At 56.1% G+C, this 21,329-nt stretch overlaps 12 protein-coding genes across 12 annotated transcripts in view; 6 read left to right on the plus strand and 6 right to left on the minus strand.

Moving 5' to 3' along the window:
• Positions 1-1,066, plus strand: part of PHSY_004313 (possible transmembrane sensor/transporter) — a gene marked incomplete at both ends in the record, with an annotated part of 1,687 nt that extends 621 nt beyond the window's left edge. Inside the window, one exon of the mRNA XM_012334926.1 lies at positions 348-1,066. Within this exon, the coding sequence (XP_012190316.1) occupies positions 348-1,066 (719 nt within the window). The remainder of the gene's footprint in view (positions 1-347) is intronic.
• Positions 1,067-1,999: 933 nt separating this feature from the next.
• PHSY_004314 (potential fungal zinc cluster transcription factor) lies at positions 2,000-5,173 on the minus strand (the record flags this gene model as incomplete). Its single annotated transcript, XM_012334927.1, has 1 exon — positions 2,000-5,173. One exon carries the CDS (start codon positions 5,171-5,173, stop codon positions 2,000-2,002), a length of 3,174 nt encoding a protein of 1,057 aa, XP_012190317.1.
• An 837-nt stretch (positions 5,174-6,010) lies between these two features.
• PHSY_004315 (hypothetical protein) lies at positions 6,011-6,610 on the minus strand (the record flags this gene model as incomplete). The annotated part of the gene is made up of 2 exons (XM_012334928.1): positions 6,011-6,238; positions 6,425-6,610. 2 exons carry the CDS (start codon positions 6,608-6,610, stop codon positions 6,011-6,013), a joined length of 414 nt encoding a protein of 137 aa, XP_012190318.1.
• Positions 6,611-7,267: 657 nt separating this feature from the next.
• Positions 7,268-7,522, plus strand: PHSY_004316 (hypothetical protein; the record flags this gene model as incomplete). Its single annotated transcript, XM_012334929.1, has 1 exon — positions 7,268-7,522. One exon carries the CDS (start codon positions 7,268-7,270, stop codon positions 7,520-7,522), a length of 255 nt encoding a protein of 84 aa, XP_012190319.1.
• A 35-nt stretch (positions 7,523-7,557) lies between these two features.
• PHSY_004317 (hypothetical protein) lies at positions 7,558-9,123 on the minus strand (the record flags this gene model as incomplete). The annotated part of the gene is made up of 1 exon (XM_012334930.1): positions 7,558-9,123. One exon carries the CDS (start codon positions 9,121-9,123, stop codon positions 7,558-7,560), a length of 1,566 nt encoding a protein of 521 aa, XP_012190320.1.
• Positions 9,124-9,598: 475 nt separating this feature from the next.
• PHSY_004318 (hypothetical protein) lies at positions 9,599-9,913 on the plus strand (the record flags this gene model as incomplete). Its single annotated transcript, XM_012334931.1, has 1 exon — positions 9,599-9,913. The coding sequence occupies one exon, from the start codon at positions 9,599-9,601 to the stop codon at positions 9,911-9,913; it is 315 nt and encodes a 104-aa protein (XP_012190321.1).
• Positions 9,914-10,135: 222 nt separating this feature from the next.
• Positions 10,136-11,403, plus strand: PHSY_004319 (hypothetical protein; the record flags this gene model as incomplete). The annotated part of the gene is made up of 2 exons (XM_012334932.1): positions 10,136-10,401; positions 11,142-11,403. The coding sequence occupies 2 exons, from the start codon at positions 10,136-10,138 to the stop codon at positions 11,401-11,403; spliced, it is 528 nt and encodes a 175-aa protein (XP_012190322.1).
• A 629-nt stretch (positions 11,404-12,032) lies between these two features.
• Positions 12,033-13,604, plus strand: PHSY_004320 (cytoplasmic dynein intermediate chain; the record flags this gene model as incomplete). The annotated part of the gene is made up of 1 exon (XM_012334933.1): positions 12,033-13,604. The coding sequence occupies one exon, from the start codon at positions 12,033-12,035 to the stop codon at positions 13,602-13,604; it is 1,572 nt and encodes a 523-aa protein (XP_012190323.1).
• Positions 13,605-13,831: 227 nt separating this feature from the next.
• On the minus strand, positions 13,832-14,833 carry PHSY_004321 (bud site selection-related protein; the record flags this gene model as incomplete). Its single annotated transcript, XM_012334934.1, has 1 exon — positions 13,832-14,833. One exon carries the CDS (start codon positions 14,831-14,833, stop codon positions 13,832-13,834), a length of 1,002 nt encoding a protein of 333 aa, XP_012190324.1.
• A 410-nt stretch (positions 14,834-15,243) lies between these two features.
• On the plus strand, positions 15,244-15,777 carry PHSY_004322 (hypothetical protein; the record flags this gene model as incomplete). Its single annotated transcript, XM_012334935.1, has 3 exons — positions 15,244-15,326; positions 15,436-15,637; positions 15,742-15,777. 3 exons carry the CDS (start codon positions 15,244-15,246, stop codon positions 15,775-15,777), a joined length of 321 nt encoding a protein of 106 aa, XP_012190325.1.
• A 304-nt stretch (positions 15,778-16,081) lies between these two features.
• PHSY_004323 (hypothetical protein) lies at positions 16,082-18,775 on the minus strand (the record flags this gene model as incomplete). Its single annotated transcript, XM_012334936.1, has 1 exon — positions 16,082-18,775. The coding sequence occupies one exon, from the start codon at positions 18,773-18,775 to the stop codon at positions 16,082-16,084; it is 2,694 nt and encodes an 897-aa protein (XP_012190326.1).
• A 648-nt stretch (positions 18,776-19,423) lies between these two features.
• PHSY_004324 (hypothetical protein) lies at positions 19,424-20,554 on the minus strand (the record flags this gene model as incomplete). The annotated part of the gene is made up of 1 exon (XM_012334937.1): positions 19,424-20,554. The coding sequence occupies one exon, from the start codon at positions 20,552-20,554 to the stop codon at positions 19,424-19,426; it is 1,131 nt and encodes a 376-aa protein (XP_012190327.1).
• Between the last annotated feature and the right edge of the window lie 775 nt (positions 20,555-21,329).

A 21,329-nucleotide genomic window follows, 5' to 3' on the forward strand; every position in this document is an offset into this window, starting at 1 on the left:
AGACTGACGATGTGACGCAGCTTCAGAGCACAACACAAAGGCGATCCCAGCACACTGACTCGCTTAGTGTGCTCCCTCGCCCTCCTCACCACCGCCGTATTCGTGATTGGAAGGCCGCCCCGTCCGTGTGTACCTTCACCGTGGCTCCATCGCCCACATCTTCGCCTCGCGCAGTCTGAGTCAAAGTGTGGGGGTGTGCGGAGGGAAATCGTACTTATAGGCGTTCCGTCCCTCCATTGAACGTCGTTCTCTTCCCCACACCCTCGTGCCACGCCCTTTTTTGTGTTCCCGTCCTCGTCCTCTTTTCCCATTCGACGGCCGTCTCCTCACTACTTCCCACTCTACAGCAATGTCCGAGATCAAGCAACAGGAAAACGGCTACCAGGGCGGTGCCCAGCCCATCCGTGCGCTCACGCCCGGTGGACACCCCCAGGACTCGTCGCAGCCCGCCTTCCCCGTCTACCACCGTAGATTCGCCAACCCTGCTCCTCTCGGTCTCTTCGGTTTCGCCGCCACCACCTTTGTCCTCTCCATGTACAACGTCAAGGCCCGCGGCGTCACGGTGCCTAACGTCGTCGTTGGTCTCGCCATCGGCTACGGTGGTCTTGCACAGTTCCTCGCCGGTATGTGGGAGTTTGCGGCAGGTAACACGTTCGGTGCCACTGCCTTCTCCTCCTACGGTGCCTTCTGGTGGTCGTACGCCATCATCCAAATCCCCTGGTTCGGTATCGTCGAGGGCAACTACAACCCCAACGGTACTCCCGAGGCGCAGGTCGCCAACGCTCTTGGTATCTACCTCGCCGCCTGGTTCATCTTCACTTTCATCATGCTCCTCGCCAGTTTCAGGTCCTCGGTCGGTCTCGTCGCCCTCTTCTTCTTCCTTGACATCACCTTCCTCCTCCTCTTCATTGCCGAGTTCACTGGCAAATCGGCCGTTCAGACCGCTGGTGGCGCCTTTGGTATCCTGACTGCTGCCATCGCCTGGTATGTTGGTGCCGCTGGTCTCTTGACCCCAGACACCAGCTACTTCACCCTCCCCGTCATCGAGCTTTCGCGCCGAGACTAAATCGAGCGTGTCTTCAGGTTCTTCCCAAACTTTTCGAGTTCACGTCCGGGGTCGACCAAGCAACGTCCGAAGCAAAATTCGGCGCTCGCTGTTCCCTCAATCGTTCGCTTTCGTCTACATGATACCATCCTTCTGATCCGTGTCGCCTAATAACCCTGTTACTCTCTTTCTATAATACGAAAGCTCCCTTCACTTCTTTGATGCGGTCGTCTTTTGATGGGTGTGTGAGCTGCGCAGATCCGTGTGCGTGTGTGTGTGTGTGTGTGTGAGCTGCGCAGATCCGTGTGCGTTTGTGTGTGTGTGTGTGTGTGTGTGTGTGTGTGTGTGTGTGTGTGTGTGTGTGTGTGTGTGCGTGTGAGTAAATAATCAGATGCAGTGGTGATCGATGACTCGAGATCGGAAGTCACTGAACACCTCATCGTCAGAGCCTGACCGAAGGTGGACAAAGAGGCAGGCGGAGGGGGTGTTCGTGGAAGCTTTGGCAGCGATGCTGGGTGAAATGGCGCTGAGCGTGAGCCCCATTGGCAGTGGAGCAAAGTTCGATGTGCTGGTGCTTCAAAGCCGGGACCGTGGACACATGAGCAGCGAGTGTTAGTGGTACCGAGCGTAGCCGATCAGCATGGGTGACCTTCAGATGCTTGACAAAGTGTGACAAGTGTGACAAGTGTGACAAGTGTGACAAGTGTGACAAGTGTGACAAGTGTGACAGGCATTCCTTCTCGAATTGCCTCCGACAACAATGTGATTCCGGCAAGGCAGCTGTCCATCTTCTTCATTCTCACAAACAATGGCACACACGCAGTCACACAAACGCGGCCTCGTTCCGACGCTGTAATCCAGTGCCAAAGCGGCAATGCAATTCACACGAGACAAGGCAAGGTATAACAATACAATCAAGCACAAAATCGTTCGACTTTCGCTACGAGCTGTCGACTACGACTTGATCTGCGCCACGGTCCCAGAGAACAACGACTGGTTGACCTCCAACAGCAACTTAACTTCCTGCGCGTATCCTTTGGCGATCTCCCATGCTCTGCTGAATTTGTCCAATGCCGCTTCGATCTGCAAGATGCACGATCTGAGCTTGATGGCTAGCATGTAAGCCTGGCGCCCTGCGAGTTGCGGGACCTTGGCTGTTCGGTGAGGATCGGGCTGCAGAATGGGCGAGAGCTGAAACAGACTCTCCTCATGCACGTCGAGCGAGTCGGTGTTGGTGAAATCAAGGTCTTCTTCGAGACCCGCAGCGATCTGCGCGTGAAGCGTCTCCATGAGCAGCACGTAGGCTGCGAGAACCAGCGAACACGCCGAAAAGGGAGGCAGAGAGGGGGCTGACCACTGCTCGCGGTTCTCACGACCATGAACAGCTTCGACAGGGAGAAGCGCCATCGATTCGCGTCTACCCAGACGAAAGGTGCTCGAGTTGATGTGCGCCAGTTGCTGGTACATGACACCGGCGGCAAACCGGCATCGGTCGAGGGAGTCGGAAGGTTCAAAGGGTCCACTGTTGAATTTGACTGGGATGCCGCAAGGGGTATATGTGGCGTGAGCAGCTTCCGTGCCAGAAGACGTCGAGCTGACCTGACTCTTGGAGACGCTTCCTGCATTGCTGCTGCTCAGGCTGCTGGCGCTCCGTGAGCGCTTGTACCGGCTGGCAGTGGTTACCTTGGAAGAGGCAGGCGCATCGAAGCCGTGGCTGTGCTCATCGCTCTGCGCCGCTTTACCTGAAGGCGGAAGCCCTTCGGCTTCGCGGTGCCACAGCCGATCCGGACCGCCTCTGGTCCTGCTGCCGTTGTCAGATGCCGTGTCGCTGAAGTCTTCGCAGGCGCCGGGTATACCGCAGGTTGGCGCCACAAAGATGCGTGCGTTGGCAAAGGCTTGTGCGCGATGCAGGATGATGAGAGCTCCGCTGGTCATGAGCTTACCTGCAACACGCAGACTGCGGCTGAGCCGTACTTCATTCTCCTCCTCGAACTCCTCGACACGTCGCGAAAGACCGACGCTGGGCTCGAAACAGCTCTCGTCGCTCCAGACTGGGTCGGATCTTGCGTACTGCATCACGTCGGCGTCCACCTTCTGCATACGCTCAAAGATGACCTCCCATTTGCGTCGTTGCTCGCGTGGCTGATGAGCAGGATCCTGCGTCTTGTTCTCCGGACGCGCCTTGTACGAGTCAAGGTCGTACAGAGTAGCGTATGATCTAGATACGAACTGGGCGCCGCGTACGAGCACCTTCCAGCTGGACCGGTCGCCAAGGAGATTGGGAAGCAAACCGAGGTCCGAAGGCATGTCGCGGGTCACCGAGAGCGGCTTGAATCCACCAGTGCACGACATGACGGTGGCTGCGGTGTAACAAGTCCAGTAGGCTCTGCGCGCCCATTCGCACTTTTGCGTGTGACTGAACCAGGAGGGAGACGTCGAGACGGTCTCGCTCGAATCGAGGTTGAGCGCCTGAGCATGGTTCCATGCCTGCGAAGCGTGATGGAAGGCGCGGCGGCTGTTGGAAGTGCCATAGTGGAAGTGGGCGAGGAGCGTGTGCGTGGCGACGAGCTTGATTCGGACCAACTCGATGTCGCCGCCTGGAGTGCCGCTGCTGTTAGGCATGAATTTGGCGGTTTCCATGGCCTTTGCAGCCTCGGAAGGAAAGGAAGAGGTTCTTGCCAAGAGCGCAACCTTCTTGAGGAGCAGCTTTTCAGCCGACTTGGCGTGGTAGGCTGCGATCTCGTCGCGAGAGGCATGTTCGAGATCGAGGAGCTCGGCCTTGGCCTCGTGGTCATCGGGATCATGGAACAAGAGGCTGCCCTTGACAATGCGTCTTGCCTCCATCTGGGGTAACTGGAGGGCGACACAAGCCGATATTGCGGCGAGCAGCGCCGAGGACTCGTCCTCGGATAGATGGAACGCCAGCGATGAAAGGTGGCCTGACGGGGGCAAGACGGGACATGCGGGATAGACGAGCTCGTAGAAGTCTTGAAGGAGTGCCCGTGCTTGCTGCTCGGAATTGACAGCGGCGCTCGACTTGTTGGCGGTCTCGATCTCTTGCAGGAGAGCCTGGGACAGGTCGACCTCTATGCTGCCACGTTCGTCGACATTGGCCATGGCGAGCACACCTGCTTTTGGCAACTCCTCGAGCTTGTGATAGAAGTTGGCTAGCGAGAGGCCGACCGAAGCCTCATTGGCGGAGAACTTCTGGAGCAAGTCGAAGTTGGTAATCGACAGATCGTCGAAGAGGCCGCCGCTGACGGCTGAGTCGGGTCGGAACAAGTTGCGCGTGGCAAGAGCGGTTCTCTCGCGCTCGAAGGCGTCGGATGGGCCGTCCATGCTTGGAAGGTTGGCTGCTGTAGCGCCCAGCGAGTCCGGAGCTGTTCGAGATGGATCGAGGTGGGCTATCGAAACTGGCGCGCGACCGTCGAGGGGGGTGGAGGGCGCGGTGGACGAGTGGAGGTAGGATGCGATTTCAGGCGGAGACTGGGAGTGCATGTCGTCGTGGCTGTTGGAATCTCTACCGCCTCGGAGGTTGCCACCTTTGTCGCGCTCGTCGAGCTTGCGCTTTGTGGCTTCTGCACCCTTGACACCTTTAAAGCGTGGGCCGCCACGCTTGCTGGCAACGTAGACGCAGCCGCCGTCGTCCTGGGGATAACCATCCTTGACGCCTCTGAGCGCGCATGGACCGCAGACGGGTTTTGCGCCGTCGCACTTGCGCTTTGCTGAGCGACACGATAGACAGGCAGCACGGGACACATGCCTGTGATTTAGGTCGGCTTGCCGGGAGGATGAGGCATAGAGGGATCCTGCGGCATGGGAAGGGTTGTTGTAAGGATGATGATGAACGTGTGAGTGCTGGGCGCCGTGGTGATAGTGGGCAGTAGAGCCACGCAGCGAGTCTGCATCGGAAGGATGACGGGGCTCGTACGGGTACGGCGCAGGTCTCTGATGCTGGAAAGCGGATTGGCGATCGGCGTAAGGGTCGGAAGGGCTGGGATCCCAGGTGGCGCGCTGTGCTTGGGACTGGACATCGTAGTCCTTGATGGCTCTTGGCGAATTGTCATAGAGTGGATCGCCAGATGCGGACGCGACCCCGTACGCCGAGGAGAGCGAACGTTGGGCCATGCTTGAAATCTGAGCGTGGGCGTTGATGCGATTGTCTTTGGTAGTTAGAAAGGGTGCAGCGACATGGACAGGTGTGTGCTAAAGCGTCGAAGACGGTCGAGCACCACGGCGTCTGACAAGGGTCAAGAGCGCGTGCCGCTGGGTAATCGCTTGGTGGTGCACAGGGAGAAGATGGGAGATGCGCTTGAGATGGCGCTGGGAAGATGCGTCGAGGCTAAGCTTGTCGGAGCAGAGGTTGGCCGCCGATTAATCTTGAGACGATGCCAGTTAAAGGCTGGCGGACGGTGGGAGAGACAGATACGCGGGCGACGAGGTGTTTCTGAGCAAAGAGCTAGACGGCTTTGCAAGGATTTAGACGTAGGAGGATGCAGAAAGGCTTGAGGATGATATGCAAGATAATGAGGTGGACATACGTTGAAGGCCGTGCGTGCGCAATGTGACCCGGAGTCGTAATGGAATGTAGGAGACGGATGAGATCCAAATCACTACAACCGGGTGCCCCACAAAGTCGGTGAAGGAGGATGTGGACGAAATGAGAGACCAGGAGTAACAATGGAGCGAGAAAGTTGCGTCGAAGAGAGGGAGAGAGGAAAGAGATGGTCGGACAAGGGCAAGCAACGAGACAAAGCAAGCTTGGCGTAAATTGATCCCATCACAGCAAATCGAGAGAGGCTGCAGTGCATCGGTCCATCAGGCTGGCTACGCGGGTACAGTCGTAGACCGAGATGGGACAGGCACCGGAAGGCAATCACCACGAGCAAGACCCATGTGAGGGTCGAGACCCTTGGATTCGCTCGCCTTTACGCTCTGCAGTAATATAATTTCGAGAAATTATTCCTACTGCCGGGACTGAAACTCCCTCTGGCAGCCAAGATCCGCACTTGTGCGTCGAGTGGCAAGTTCAGTGTACCGTTGCTCAAGCTTGTCTATGAGGTCAAGCGGAGCAGAAAGGCGTATAGTGCTTTCCTTGTTGTTCACATGCACGGCTTGGTCGAGAATCCGAGCGAGAGCGGAGCTTGGCAGAAAGCTTTTGCTTGGCTCGGGATTTGCATGCTTTGCTTGGATCTGAAATCGGCATAAAAATGCAGCACAGCAACAGCTGGGGAAATCTCTCTGCCAGATCTCAATGAGGCGTCGACCTCAAATTCGGCTTGTTCTCTTTGCACCAAATACAAGTAATCGTCTTGGCCGAACACCGCAAGTAGTGCGATTGAAATTTATGCGGCGGTACCAGAGGCGGCTGATCTCTACCTGTAGTTCGTGAAGAAGCAAGACTGCAGCCTTCTGGCATTTCGCCCCTTTCGTCGCGCAGCTCCTTGTGTCTCGTTCGGTGTTTCCCGTGGTGCAAGAATTGAATTTCGACTCCGTGCTACGCCGGAAAGCAAACCAATCAATCCAGCAGTCGCCGTCCCATCTCCACGGCGACCGATTTTCCATTCTTTCGTCCGCATTTTGCACCTCATCGGTTCAGTTCCGTTTCCAGTCCGACCCACATCTTCCTGCCAGCATCCACACTCTGACTCGAAGCTAGTAGTGGATTTCAAGAACGGTGCAAAGATCGTTCGAACCCGATCTGTCGAGTTGAAAGTGCAAAGCTATCCGAGCTGCAAGCCGAAAAGCCCAGCTGATCGATTGATTCTGTTTTAGCCTTAGTTCGACTACTGTCATGCAAGCCATAGTCACGCTTCCGCTTAAGCGAGCTGCGGGTCCAGCCAAATTGTTGTTATTGAACTCAACCTTACCACCAAAAAAGCTCCCATCAGCCCTCTCGCTTAGATCCGACACCGCCCCCGCGCCCAACAGCCTGAGCCCACCCGGAGTGTGCGTACATGTGTGAAGCACGATGGCTTTCGTCGAGCCAATTTCCTCTGATGTGTCTGTTCTCGTAGATCGGGTTGTCATATGACATGGCAGGGACGTCATCTAATTTACCGTCGGCAATCTCATCGCTAACTTCAGATGGCAAGCCGTCTCGAAATTCATGGCAACAGGAACAATCAAAGCCCGGCTTTTCCTCTGCGTTCCCACTCGGTTTCGACTTCATTTTGGGGATCATGACGAGATCGACCATCAGCTTACAGACCAAGCATCGCCATGCCATCCTCGTTGTGCCGTAAAACGCAAACGACTGCACCTCGGCACTCCGAGGAGAAGCCTCGGAATTCGATTGATCAAGTGCCACCCTCGCTGATTCGGCGTTTGCTGCGTGAGTCTGCTGTCAGTATAGCATTAGACGCAACCAATCTCCGCGACTTTCAGCTCTTCGATGCGCATGCCAACATTCACGACGTCAGTGCAGAATTCGAGTTGAGCTCCGTCCGAGTCGGATCAGTTACGCGGTCAACATGAAGCATGAAGATAGGAGCTCGCAATGGCTTTTAATTCTACATCTGCTCACGTCCGAAGCGCTGAGCTATACTGACAGCAGCTCCGCAGAGTGCGACAAAGGCGGAGAAGCCGCCGATCAGCAGGAAAGGACTTGGTACGTACATGTCAAACAGGAATCCGCCCAACTTGGAGATGACGAGGATCGACAGGGACCCTGTGCAAGAGTAGGCTCCAGCGATTGCACCTGCTCCCTGACCTGCTTGGTGCGCTTCACCCGTCCGGGCGTTCGCATGGCTCGCTTCTTGTGCCGGCCTCGCATCGCCACTCACGTCGTTGGCATCTGCACCTGTGTCTTCTGATCGCTGCTCCTCAACGAGGCCTCTCGCGCGAGCACAGCCAGCCAGGCTGGCAACGATGGCACCAATTTGCCCGATTCCGATGAGCACTGCAGCGCCGATCGACAGCCCTGTCAACGGATCAGGCACCTCTTCGCCCGTCTGTCTATCGCCGCCAAAGCCTGACGTGCCAACGCCCAACAAATAGAACCCGACGGCTCCGAGCGCAGAGGTGAGAGAGATGGTCGTCGTAGGCGAAAGCGTGTCGCAAAGCAGTCCGATCAGCGGCGATGCCAGAAGGGCCGTCAGCTGCGCAGTACCGCCCAGAATAGCGGTGGCTGTGAACGCGCTGCGACAGAGCTTCTTCAGCTCGTCGTTCGGAAGCGGCGAGTCCGGGTCCGGCGACGGCAACTGTCGGCATAGACCCGATGTGTAGTAGTGATGCGTCACGAGCAGAGGCAGAAAAGCTGTTGTGCCGATGGTGAAAGCTCTGGCCAGAGCTCCGCCCACATATGCCACGCGCAGCTCCCATGCCAATCGCTGATGGAGCTTGATCGTGTCGGCGTCTTGCCCTCGGCGGACAGGCCCAGCCATTCGGAAGCCACCCACGGACGCGCTGACGAAGCGACGCACATGAGACCGTATCAGATTGGTCCAGGACGTCTGCTCGCGACGTTGCTGTCTCTGCCGCAATCGAGCACGTCGAGCCTGCCGCGTATCCTCAGCTATCGCAATCGTGCTGTCGTGCAATGCGCCATAGTCTTCCTGACGTTGTCGGGAGCGATGCAAGAGCGCATCTGCTCGAGTAGCGCGGCGCGAATGTCTCTTGGGCTCCTTCAGACCCAGAGCCGTGGCAGAAGCAGTCAACAGAGCTAGAGCTGCTACCAGGTAGAACGTCCCTACGGTGCCTCTGTGGATAGCTTTGTCATCTGGTGCTTTGTAGTGTGGATCATGCGACCAGATTGCTGTTTCGCGCTGTTCAAGATAGTTGGCGATCTTTTCTGGAAGACGGACGAGCACGAAGACGGCGATGAGAGCGCCGATACCGGTAAAGACGCCCGCAATGGCAGCTGCCCGACCGTGTCGGCGTCTTTGTCCCGCTTTGGGAGCGTCACAAGGACTATCACGCGCTTCTTCGCCTTCAGCTTCGAGCAGGCGCTCTTCTTCTCCGGTGCCGGTACCGGCGTCAGCCTGTGCTGAAGCGGCGGTCACATCCAAGTCCCGCTCTGTCGAGCCGGGGTTTGCGATCGTCGTCCCCGAATACTCGGACAGAATACCCGAAAGCATGGCGGTGGCACCGCTTCCGCCGACCGCAAAGACGAGTCGAGCGGGGAGCAAATCTGGCCATGCTTTGGTGGGAAGTGTATAAGCGACAAGACCGATGGAGATAAAGATGTAAGATGTGGATGTCACAGCTGCAAGGCCGATGAGCTCGGCGAGCGCACCCCAGATGAGCGACATGAACGTTGATAGAAGCTCATCGTAAAAGATGAGCGAGCCACTGAGCGAGCCAGCTCTGCTTGGTTGGCCATGACCGTGTCCCTGTTTGTTCTTGGATTCGAGCTGATGGATCAAGAAGGGCTGCGATGCATTGAGAAACACCAAAAAGAGGATGGACGCCGAGCAGTGGATGAGGAAAGCTATGGCGTTACGCCACGTCACGTGTTGTCGAAAGCCGAGGATGCTGAGCCACGAAGGGGATGTTAAGGGTGCGCGCTGGCCTGCACCATGCGCGAGAACGTCGCCAGCAGACCGCGAAGACATGTTGAGGAGTGATCCCCAGCGACACTGGGTTGAAGGCAGCAAGGAAGACAAGCATCTTCGAGCGTCAGCGTATGCGGAGGGCGGACCCAAGGATTGTGGAGGTACAAAGCGGATCGGCAATCGGGAGAAAAGGAGAAATCGGCACGATGTTCATGCGCGTATTGACCGACTGTCGGAGTCGGAGACTTCCGCTCCGGCAGAAGGGCCCAGACTCGAGACGCGGTATGCGATCGAGGCCCGCGAGGCTCAAGCGGGTCGCTCGCTGCATCCACACCTTTGCCGTTGTACCAGAAGAGGGAATCTCACTCGGTGATATCGAAGCCGCTGGCGGGCCAGTCGCTAGTCGCGCTCGAGAGCTGATTTTGGCGTGAGAAGAAAAGGGTCGACGCGGGACCGTGGGTAACTTGTTCGGAAGAAGCCCTTGCAGCTGCATAAGGGCGATCGCTCGTTCCCACGGCTGTCACCGAGTCAGGACCGTGTTGGCTTCCAGAGGATTGTGGCGCCGATCCATGAAAAGAAGCTCGGCGTCGAAAGGATGAACACGAACAGGGCTCGTGTCAGCTGTCCACCAGTCAAAAGCAGCAAACGGGATGAGGTTGCCTCTCGCTACCGGCGGCTAGAGCGTTTCTTGCGACGACTGATTCTCGTACAGGGTCGAACGATGAGTAATGTCGTACGATTCAAACTCCGATTAGGCTATGCATTCAAATTCGGTCTAGCTCAGTCGGCTTCTAAGCTTCGAGCAACTGCCTTTGCTGAAGCTGCAACATGCAAGGGGTTCGACAGAAGAGGAAAAAATCGGTGCGTTTCAACGGAATTCGGACAAAGAGGATTACTTGCAGTACAGCTCGTTTGACGGCGATTGCACTAACCGATGATCACTTCGTCACACTCATGCAGTGTAACCTATGGGCGTATCGCTCGGCAGCTCCATTGGACAGGGGTGCCTCGGTTGGCTTCGGTCAACATTTAGAAGTACAGTGTATGTCCAGGCCTCGAACCTCGCTTGTGGGGTGAGAGCGACTTCGTCTCCAGTGTACATAGCTTGGGACCTTTGATCGTACATCCCTGAATTTCAACAGGTCCTCAGCCGAAGCATCAGTGAATCCCTCTTCGTAACGCTCCTTGTCTCAAATGCAGGGCTTCATTTTCGATGTAGAACGACTTGAGCGCCCAGCTTAGGGCGGAGTGACCTTATTCGATGTTTTTCCGCAGAGGCGGGTCACAGCCTCCTCCCAACTTTTTACACCGTCGCTCCACTGACGTCGGACCATTGAGCATTTCCGGCCTGGCAATTTCGAGGTCAAATCTCGGTTAAGCGCCTCCTGCATGCTCTAGCGCCTTCGGAACTTGAAAAGGGGGTAGTCAGTGATTTGGCTCACTCAATGCAAAGCCTCGCTTGGGTTCTTAGCTTGCCTTTCCCAGCCTTGGTCTCTTTTCGTCTCTGTCACACCACGACGCCGAAGCGAGCAATAGAGTGATGAAAACTCCAAGTCCTCAGACACCCTGCCTCACTTCCGCCTACCGCATCTCGCCCAAAGTCAGCCGCAGTCCCCGTTCTACACGGTTGTACGCATCCGCTCTGCAGGACCAGCAGCAGCAGCAGCTGCTGCTGCAACAGCCGCCTTCTACGCCTCATATTGTCGATCTGCCAGAAACCCGTCGGTGCCGCGCTCACTCGTCAAGGCCCACACACCTTTGTCAGTCTACTGCTCGCAATCCTGTGTGTTACCTAGCTCCATTTCAGTCGCCGCTCCGGCTCGTTGGAACACCTCGCCTGCCGACCTAGTAACGAAGCGCTAAAATTGACTGCATGCCAGAGTGGCGCCAAAGCTAAGCCGTCGAATCGCATCTGGTTGCCCCCTTCTGTAGCTCCTTTTCCTTTCTCCGCCTTCCCGACGGCATCCCATTCACAACATATCCAGTAGAGCGTTTCCGCCTTGGAGACCAGCTGCCGGAGCTCATCTTCTGGTTCTTTCCCGCCCCTTGCCCGTCCTCACTCTCTCCAACAGCTCATCAACAGAAATCCTTCTCATCCTTCCTTCGGCACAACCCACCCTCAGCGACAATCACCGTTTACTTCACCCGTCCATCCGACCCTGCACGCGCTTGTCTTCATCGCCCAGCTAGCGAATTCTCGACCGTCTTGGGCTCGCATAGCATCGCCTTCGAGACGCCTGCCCTTCGTCCATTCTGCTTCTTAAGGCATGCTCTCGTAGAGCCATCTCTTCGCCTGCCTTAGTGACCTTCATCGCCAGCCACCATCGCAACACTTGTTCGACCTTCCATCGTCAGCTTTGATCACCACGGATGATCTGCTTGACTTCGACTGGATGAAGCGTTTTATTTCCTGATCATACCTACGCCGACTCAGACACTGTCTCGGTCCAAGACTGGCTTCTCGTCGGCTTGTTGTCGTCCAGTCTTTCATCATGTCTAGCGCCACCTTAGAGCAGGACCTGGAGTGGCGCAATCGCGTCTTGCTCATCGTCGAAGACCCCAAAACCAAAGAGAAGCTGGCTGCCCAATATGTACCCGTCGCCCTCGTCCGAAATGGTGTCACCTACATCATCCTCTACTCCATGTTCGCCACCCTCCTCTTCGTCCTTCTCTGTGCCGTCCTGTTCAAGAACGGTCTCAGTCCGCAGAAGCGCCGCTTGCCCTTTGTCTGGGTCCTCGGCTTTGCCATGCTTGGCGGCCTCCTCGGCTCGACGCTCAACACCGTCTTCTGGGCTTACCAGCTCTTCGGCAATGAATCGCAGAACACCATGTTCCGCCTTTGGCTGTCCTCGACAGCCATGCTGTATATCGTGCCCCTCGTCACTCATTTCGCCATTCAGCTTCGCTTGCTATCCTTCTACCCCACAACTCTGGCCAGCAGGAGAAAGCGCATCATGATCAGCATCGTTCCCAGTCTCCTCAAGGTAGCCAGGCTCACCACCATCAGCATCACCCTCTCCAATGCCGCCAGCTCGTATGCTCGGAATGGATTTGGCTACGTTGTGTCGAGGTCCGCCAACGACACGAGCAACCTCTTCACGCTCATCTTCCAGCTTGCCGACACCGTCTATGCGTCTACCTTCCTTCTCTGGCGCTACTGGCATCTCGGTCGTCGTGACAACGAGCTGATGCAGAAAAAGTCGCACCCTGTCCTGCGCTGGTCCAAGCAGGTCATGTTTGCGATTGCTTTTGGATACGTCCTCCCCACCATCTACGCGCTGGCTCTTGTCTTGTCCAAAGCACTTGACCTCTCCGCTGTCGACATGGGCTTCATGCTCGTAGCCAATGTCTACGTCCAGGCCTTCGGCGCTGTCCTTGCCTCCCTATCGAGCGCCTACAGGTGGAGAGAGGATCGCTTCACGGACGATCTCGCTCCCGACAACGCTGTGCTTCCTGGCATGCGCAATGCCAGCGATCCATTCACCGCCGGCACCATCTCTGCACGCGATGCTCCGCATGTGCCCGCCCTCGACTCACTCATGTCGGAAAGGAGCACGCCAACTAGGCCCAACTTTGTCACTTCGCGTCTTCCATCGCTGGATGCCCGTCGCCGCGGCGCAAACGTGCTCACCACCCCTGCTTCGGATGAAAGCCCGTCTGGCCTCTCCGCCATTGTCACTGATGGGATTGGCGTGAGCTCTCCGAGCGGAATCATGGGCGGTGACATATCACCCAAATCTTCAGGACCATGTCACAACGAGCATGGTGCCGACTCGGCTTCACAGGCGATCGAGTTCCCTTCCGCTTATGCCCTACATCTGCCGCAGACCGAGTCGCGTCGTTCCTCGGACGCCACGCTCTTTGCGCCTTCTGGTGGACTCGACAAGGCAGACGGGCCTTTGCGAAAGGGCAGCATCTCAGATGGCAAGCCGATCAGCCCTCCACAGAGTCGACCGGGAAGCAGTGGCAACGGACGCTTGCAACGTCATGGCTCCGGCATCTCTATACCTAGGGACGGCAGTTTGCTCGAGGAGGAAGAGTCCGCCTCATCACCCACGCCATGAGCCGATCCTCATCACGTCGGACATTTTGTATTTTTATCATCCGCCATCATCCTAGACCGCGGACCCCCTCTCACCATCAGCGCTCCCGCGTGGCCTCACTTGGATCCTCGCATTGTATTTGTACCCTAGCACGCGCAACCACACATTCCTTTCCATCTTCTCGTCTGCCACTCGATTGTTCGGTTCTGGGTATACTTCGCGTGATGTTGATGGAGAAGCTTCGAATCTCACATGTCCGACTGACTCCACGCTCTCGCCTGCTGTTCTCTAGATTCGAGCTGAGCCTTTCTCTCGAAGAAGGCCTTCTCGTAGCCGTTGCCTCTATCGACACCATCCCAGCGGTATCCAGGTGGGATGTTGAACCTGTTTGATGGCCATGCTCCCTTGTACTTCGGCTTTACGGGACCGCTTGTTCGCTTCTTCGTCAAAAACGCCAGTGCGGGATCGTCGGCACGCTGTTGCTCCTTGAAGTGGGCGTTGTACTCGTCGTCGGTGGCACGCCGTGCGATACCTTGCTGTTGGACCGCGGATAGCTGTGCTGCTGCCCGCTGACGTTGTTGCTTCTGCACAAGACCGTGGGACCAGGTGGAACGTTCGGCTTCCTTTTCCAGACGCAGGCGTTCGAGACGTTCCTGTTCGGCTTGCTGTGCGTTGATGTCGATGACGCGGCCGGAAGAGTCTCGATAGACAGTCTGTTGGGCGAGCCTCGCTTCTTCGTCTTCGTCTGGCTGTGGCGCGGATGATGTTGATGGTTCGACAGAGCTTGATTCCGCGGCTCGCTTCTTTCGTGATTCTCGTGCAAGTCGTGCCGCTTTCATCTCTTCCTTTGTCCTGAGACCCGCCTTGAACTCTGTTGGCTCGTCAGCTGCCGAGACCGAGGCGCTGCCTTGCGCTACATCCGATGACACTTCCTGCTCTTCCGTTCGACTCTTGGACGATCCAATCTTGCGAAAGGCCTTGCTGGAGCTTTCAGCATCCCGTTCGCCGACAACTTGCGGCGTCAAACCAGCATCGTCCTCCTCATCCTCTGCCAGTTTCTTCCACGTATCCGAATCATCCTTGAACACCAACCCTGACGAGGACGAAGCTCCTACAGGTTCGTCTGTCTTGGCCCTTTTCTTCTTGCGCTTGACTTTGGTATCTGACGAATTACGCGCGAGGATAGCGTCGGCTTTGGGTCCCGAGAGGTAATGCGCTGCTATGTAGGACTGAAGGTTTGGGTCAGGCATCCTCGCGCTTCCTCTGACCAGTGACTGAGCGCCGGCGCAGATCGGCCCGGCTTCCTGTACTCCGCTGGCTCTGACTCTGAGAGCTGTGACAACGATGATTGTCGAACTTGCAGGTTGAGGTGAAGCTTGGCGGGAGAACAGGCCGAACGATCAACATGCGGGACTGAGCAACTCCTAGAATTTTTCCGGAACTCGGTCCAATCCAACGCTGCCTGCACGCGCCCGTTTTCTGTTGTGACATCTGTGATCTTCGCTTTCTCTTCTTTCCGAGACCACAACATCTGTACGACAGACAGACGCGCACACACACAAACACACAAGATGGCACCTCCAGGAGAACCAACACCAGCAGGAGCTGCTGCAGCCGCTGCTGCTCTGCCCACCATCTTGCCGCTCGAACTGATCGACAAATGCATCGGATCGAGTATCTGGGTCATCATGAAGACAGACCGAGAGTTCAGTGGCACTTTGTTGGGATTCGACGACTACGTCAGTGAGTCTCACGGTCACATGCAGGCGTGTAGCTTCGCAAAGCGATGGCAGCAAAGTTTTCAAGTTGAGACTGACACTTCTTCCCGATCTTCTGGTTCCTTTGCATGTAGACATGGTCCTGGAAGATGTGACAGAGTAGTAAGCATCCCTTCTTACTGCCGTAGCAATATCTTTTTTACTTGGACAGAGCAAGCTGACATCGCTTTCCTGCTTTGTGCGCTTCGTCAACTCAACAGCGAGACTTCTCCAGACGGCAAAAAGAAGAAAACCAAGCTCGGTCAAACCCTGCTCAACGGTAACAACATTTGCATGGTAAGATCATCAATATCCCTCCAAAGATCTTCTCGCGCACCGATAGGACACTGACTCATTGAACTTCTGCTCGAACGCCTTGTACGCTTGTTACGACTCGTCAGCTCATCCCAGGATCCGAAGGTCCCGAAGACTCGTAAGGAGAGCACAAAGGACAGGTGGCTCTTAATGTACTTGTATTCAAGCAAACCAAAACGACGTTTACATCGATGTCAGGCGGAGATGCAAGGGTGAACGAGCTTGTTCCTGCGGTGTTCTCTGCAGGCAGGCATGTGGCTGGCAGAAGGTCTCAGCTCGACTCGTCTTTCGACCAGACAGCGAAGCATTCTTTCGGAAAGCAACCGACACACGCAACGACCATCCGCGTCAAATGTCGTTTGTAGCAGCAAGCAGGTGATTGATATTGCGAATAGAAAGCTGAGAAGAAGGAAAGTGGACCGAGCTTCAAGCGATCGACTTTCGCTTTCTCCTCTTATTCGACACCTGCCCACCATCTCCGTTTGCAGGTCCATCCCCACGACGCTTCAACTTCTCGATCAGCGCCGAAAGCTCGGAATCTCCCTCTCTCCCATCGCCCACCGCCTTTTCCCCACCTTGCCTTTCCATGCCCAATCTCGCCTGCTCATCCCCATCCGCACGATCCAACCTCTTCCTCCTCTCACCCATAATCTTCTCCATCGCCTTCGTCTTCGCAAACCCAGGATGCGTCGGGTCGATCGCAAACCGATGATCGTCCATCAACGCGCTGAATCGCTCGTCCTTGGCATCGATCTCGAAGCTATCCTGCACCAACGGCGCCCCCTTCAGCTCCTGGAACGCAGCTTCCTCGCGTTGCTTCTTCTTGGACAGTCGCTTGAGCAGCTTGGCTCGTTTGGCGTCTTTGCCGCTTTCGGAGCGCAGGATGTCTTTCATGTCAAAGTGCTGACGACCGTCGGCGGTGACTTCGTCGTTGGTGTCGCCGATGATGGTCGTGAGTTCGGCTCGGCTACGGGCGAGTTCGGTTGGATCGATTGGACTGTCGAGGTCGCGAGTGACTTTCTTGGACTTCTTGCTTGATGATTTGGTGTTGTTGGAAGGGACACCTTCGCCGAATTCGGCGGCGAGAGCAGCTTCCATGTCCATGTCATCGTTGTTGAAGAACGGATCATCGAAGCCAGCATCGTTGCTGTCGATGGCACCGTTGACGGCGTTATCGTCCTTGTTGTCGGCCTGTCCGCCGTCCTCGTCGGTACGCTGAGATTTCTTGCGTTCCTTCTTCTCTTTCTGCTTGCGCAGGTACTTCTCCAGTGTCGTCTCGTCCTCGTCGCCCGCCTTCTTGTTGCTGTTGGCTGCCTTCCTAGCGGCGGCTTCGGACAAGCCTGGCATGAAAGTAATCTGCATCTCGCCCTGCTCCTCCTCATCCCGTCTTGGGTCATCAAAGACTCCGCCGTTTCGCTTGCCCTTCCTTCCAAAACCTACCGCATCCTCGCCTCCATCCACGTTGAGCAGTGCACGCAGACGATCCCTTCCCTTCTTGGCCGCAACTTGATCCTCGTCAGGTTCGGACTCGGTATCAGACGCCAGGTACGCCTTGAAATCGTCATCTCGCAGCTGTTCTTTGCTCAACCCACCGCGAGCGACCATACGGGTCAGCTTGGATCGCTCAGGGTCGTCCTGATCCCACGTGAGCTTGACACGCGAGTGTCGCAATGCGTCAGTCTTGAAGTCGACACCTTTGTAGTTGGCCGCGTCTTCGGTCGCTTCATCTCTGAACTCGGCATCCCTGCCATCCTCCCCGTCGGGGAAGTCCATGCCGTCCGGAACAAAGCGCAGGTCGAACACGTTGGCGGTGCGCTCCATCTCTGTACCGTCGATCTCGTTGTACACGTGACGCGCAGTTTCTTTGCTGTCAAAGGTAGCAACTGCATAGTAGTAGCGCAGACGGTCGAGCTGGTACCTTCGAAGCGCTTCTTCGTCGAACTCGCCACCCTCATCGACTTGGACGATCGTCTTGGCGGTGATCTCTTCGTCTTCAGATGAGGAATCGTCTCCGTCGCGTCGTTTGGACCCTTTGAAGATCTCGGGTGGAGGACCTTCGAGGTCTTCTTTGGCCATTCGCTCTTTACCAAAGTCACTGGGGTAGACGCGAACGTGGAGCAGTTTGCCTCGGACTTGTGAGATGGCAGGAGCGGCGCGGGCTCGGCTAGAGGACGAAGAGGAGCCTTCAGCGGCGGCAGCTCGACGGTGTGCTTGAAGTGCGTCTGCGGCAGAGACGGATGCGAGGGGTGAGACGATACTACTGAATACCTTGTAGATGTCCTTGGCTCGAACGTGATCCCAATCCAGGTTGACGGCGGCAAGGCGGCATGTGTCGTCTCCGCGTGGAACCTTGTTTTTGCTCGACTTGGTCTTGCGCGTTCTCTCCTTGCCTTTGCTCTTCTTGCGCGACGAAGAGGCTTCTGCATCAGAGTCGGACTCGTCGCCTTCGATGCCACCTTCGGCAATGGCACGTTCGGCTTGTGCATCGAGTTGGGCGTAGACGGCTTCATCGACGTCTTCGTCCAGGTCGATTTCGCCAATGTCGGATCCGAGGCCGTCGTCGTCTTCCTCGTCCTCGTCAAAGCGGGTAGCGCGAGCAGCCTTCTTCCTCCTTTCTCGATCGAGGACGCTCGAGGGTCCGATCATAACATCGTCGTCCTCGCTATCGTCGTCCTCGCTGTCATCCTCGCTGTCATCATCGTTGTCTTCCTCTTCCGAAGATTCCTCATCAGAGCTGCTGTCCAAGTTGCCCTCACCACGGGCGTAATCTACCGGCGCAGCATCTTGATCCTCCTCATCGCTTTCCTCCTCTGCTTCGTCGCCCTCCTTGCTCGGATCCAAATCGCCATCCTCCAACCGATAGAACCGCTTCATCTGCTCTGCATCACTCTGTCCTTTTCCTACCTTCCTTCCGTACTTGTCACTCTTCTTCTTCTTACTCTTGTCATCTTCGAAGAGACCTTTGAAACGATCATCTACGACGACTTTGGTATCATCTCGTTTGGGCTTCAAGAATCGAGGATCGGTGTGAACCTTTGCGAAACGCGGGTCGGTCGTGACCGGTGCATCTGCGAAGGTCTGCGGGGTACGACCGCTGGAGCCTTTGCTGCCTTTTGCCATGTTGACGGATGCTGAAGGCTGTGGTGTTGAAGATGCTCAGGTGGCACTTGCGAGAAGAAAGCTTGAACAAGCAATCTGGATTCTCTCCTAATTTTTTTCGCAAGGGTTCAACTCGAAAAATGTTCAAGTCCGGCTTCCGAGGGCGGGGCTGCACGTCTATGAATTAACAGGGATCGTTTTTTTTGGGCTGCGAAGGGAAAGTCAGGGTTCGATCTGAGCTTTCATAAACTCCGCCTGCGCCACACTTCGAATGCGTCGTATACGGAAGGCTGCAGTCTTGGCCTTGTTCCGCTTTCACTGTGCGGTGTCTGGTTCGTAGACGCATATCGCTACTTCGATGGGCAAATTGCGGATCGACACCTCACCTTCGTACAACAGCCATAGTCAGGAGAGATTCAGCTTTCGAAGCGAGAATAGAGAAGAATCGTGACTGTATTGCCCGTGTATGTTCGCAACGCTGAAACCGGGGAGGGAGATAGAGAGAGAGAGAAGTACGAAAGACAATCGAATTACCCGATGAGACAAGGACAAGCAGATTTGCAACAGGAGAGACTTGAGATGGCGGCAGGTGTGGCGCAGCCAACGCAGGGTATACCAAAAGAAAAACCAAACGTAGCGGCCCAAAATACTAATTATTACAAAGAAAAGCTAAAGAGGTCTGTCCATCAGACGGTAGAACGTGGTGACGAGCCTTCGCATGCTCGCAGACATATCCGCTGGCAGATCGAGCTTGGCATTCCCCATAGCATCGGGACGGTACTCGTTGTCGGAGGCATCGCCCGCTCGAAGACCGACGTTCATGAGCTGGCTAAAGCCTTCATTGACAGCCTCTTCGGGTGCCAATTCGCCATCATCCTCGTCGAACTTGAAGGACGAAGGGGATCGCCTTTTGAGCATGTCGAGATCGCGGAACGCCATGCTCCACTGACGAAAGTCACGTTTGGTGACAGACTGTCGGAGTACACGAATGACACCGTGGTGACGTTGGTCGCGCTCGATCGTGTCGTAGAGCGAGTCGACCGCATGCGCTGGTCCCTCGAGGAACTGGGCGAACGAGCCGTCGCGGTAGAGCAAGAGGCCGGTGATGCCCTTCGCGGTGTTGTTGGCGCGAGAAGCACGCAGGATCGACTTGACCTCGTCGATGGACATGAGACGCGATCGCGCAGATGAAGTGTACACAACTTGGATCAGATCATCCTCTTCGCCACTGCCAAAGTCGGAGCTCGATGGAGAAGCACGAGTGAACGAAGAGGCAGTCGTCACCGATTCAATCGAATCGGAAGAAGACTGGCGCGACGAGTGTCCTGACGAGGGTCGCTTTGCGGGTATGAGGTTGTTGGTGTTGCGTGAAGAGGCGCTGCGGGTAAACGAGGCAGGTGTCCGTGCTGTTGAGAAAGAATCTGCAGCACCGCCGTCGTAAGGGTTGTGCTGAGCGAAGCGAGGGACAGACGGCGGGTGCTCGGAATGGACGGTCGGCCTTGTACCCCCCATAGGCCCGACGAACGTGCTGGATGTGCTGCGTTGGTGCAACATCGTGTCAATATGAGAGTTAGAAAGTGGAGCTGAAGGTTGAGAGAGAGGTGATGGGCAGGGAAATATCGAACTCTGGAAGGATTCAATATGAAGTCGAGGTGGCGAATCCTCAGCTGAATTGAGCTGTTCTAGGATCGACTCTTGGCAGAAGAAAAGAGAGCCAAGGAGGCTGCTGACAAGGCGCTGCTGTCGACGGTAAGGGTAGAAAGTATGGTGGATGGTATGGTAGTAAAGGAAGTTCGCCATACGGCAGGCCGAAAGTAATAAGGCCAGGGCAGAGTGTGGCAGCGTCCCCTCGTGTGGGAGGCAATCACCAAAACACAGCCGATGTAGAGATGAGGGGCAGCCGAGGACAGGGCAACCACAATTTTGCGGTACAGCAGGGTACAAGACGAAAGGTTCACCCGGACTCTCATAGTTTGCGACTTGCATCGCCCATCGCCCATCGCATCTCGCTTTGCGGCAATGGAGGATGGAGGCGACTGGCATCCATCCGGAAGGCGTGCGATGCAATACGACCTGGTTTCAGCAATGTGACCCAGCGATTGGGGGCGAATGTCTTCTCCTTCAGGGTGAGATGCAGCAGCACAGTGCATAATCTGCAGCTCCAAACGCCGCGGAAGCGTCTTCCAGGATGTGAAACAGCGTGCGGAAGGAGGCGCGATACGGCGTGCAAGGATGGATGGCGGCGCGGCACTCGAAATAGTTGGCATCCACGCAGATCGAGCCTTGGAGACTGCCACATTTCCTTGACCTATATTACTGACAAATAAAAAAAGAAAAGAAGAATTGCTGTGCCGAGCGTCAGGGGAGAGCTCGAATAACTATCTGGGAAAATGTGAAATTGCGCAAGGCAAGGCACGATGCATCTGTTGGCATTCTATTTTTTTCGGAGAGAGAGGTTGGCTGAACCAAGACAAGCCAAGCTATTTCCTGTTCCACCTGCGCCATTGCGGTGCTTGGCCTGCGACTGAATCCTCACCTTTGCCGCTCAGCTCGGCTATACTTTGATACCTTCCGT

This window comes from Pseudozyma hubeiensis (genome assembly GCF_000403515.1).
Source record: "Pseudozyma hubeiensis SY62 DNA, scaffold: PHS42, whole genome shotgun sequence".
In the NCBI taxonomy this organism is placed as follows: domain Eukaryota; kingdom Fungi; phylum Basidiomycota; class Ustilaginomycetes; order Ustilaginales; family Ustilaginaceae; genus Pseudozyma; species Pseudozyma hubeiensis.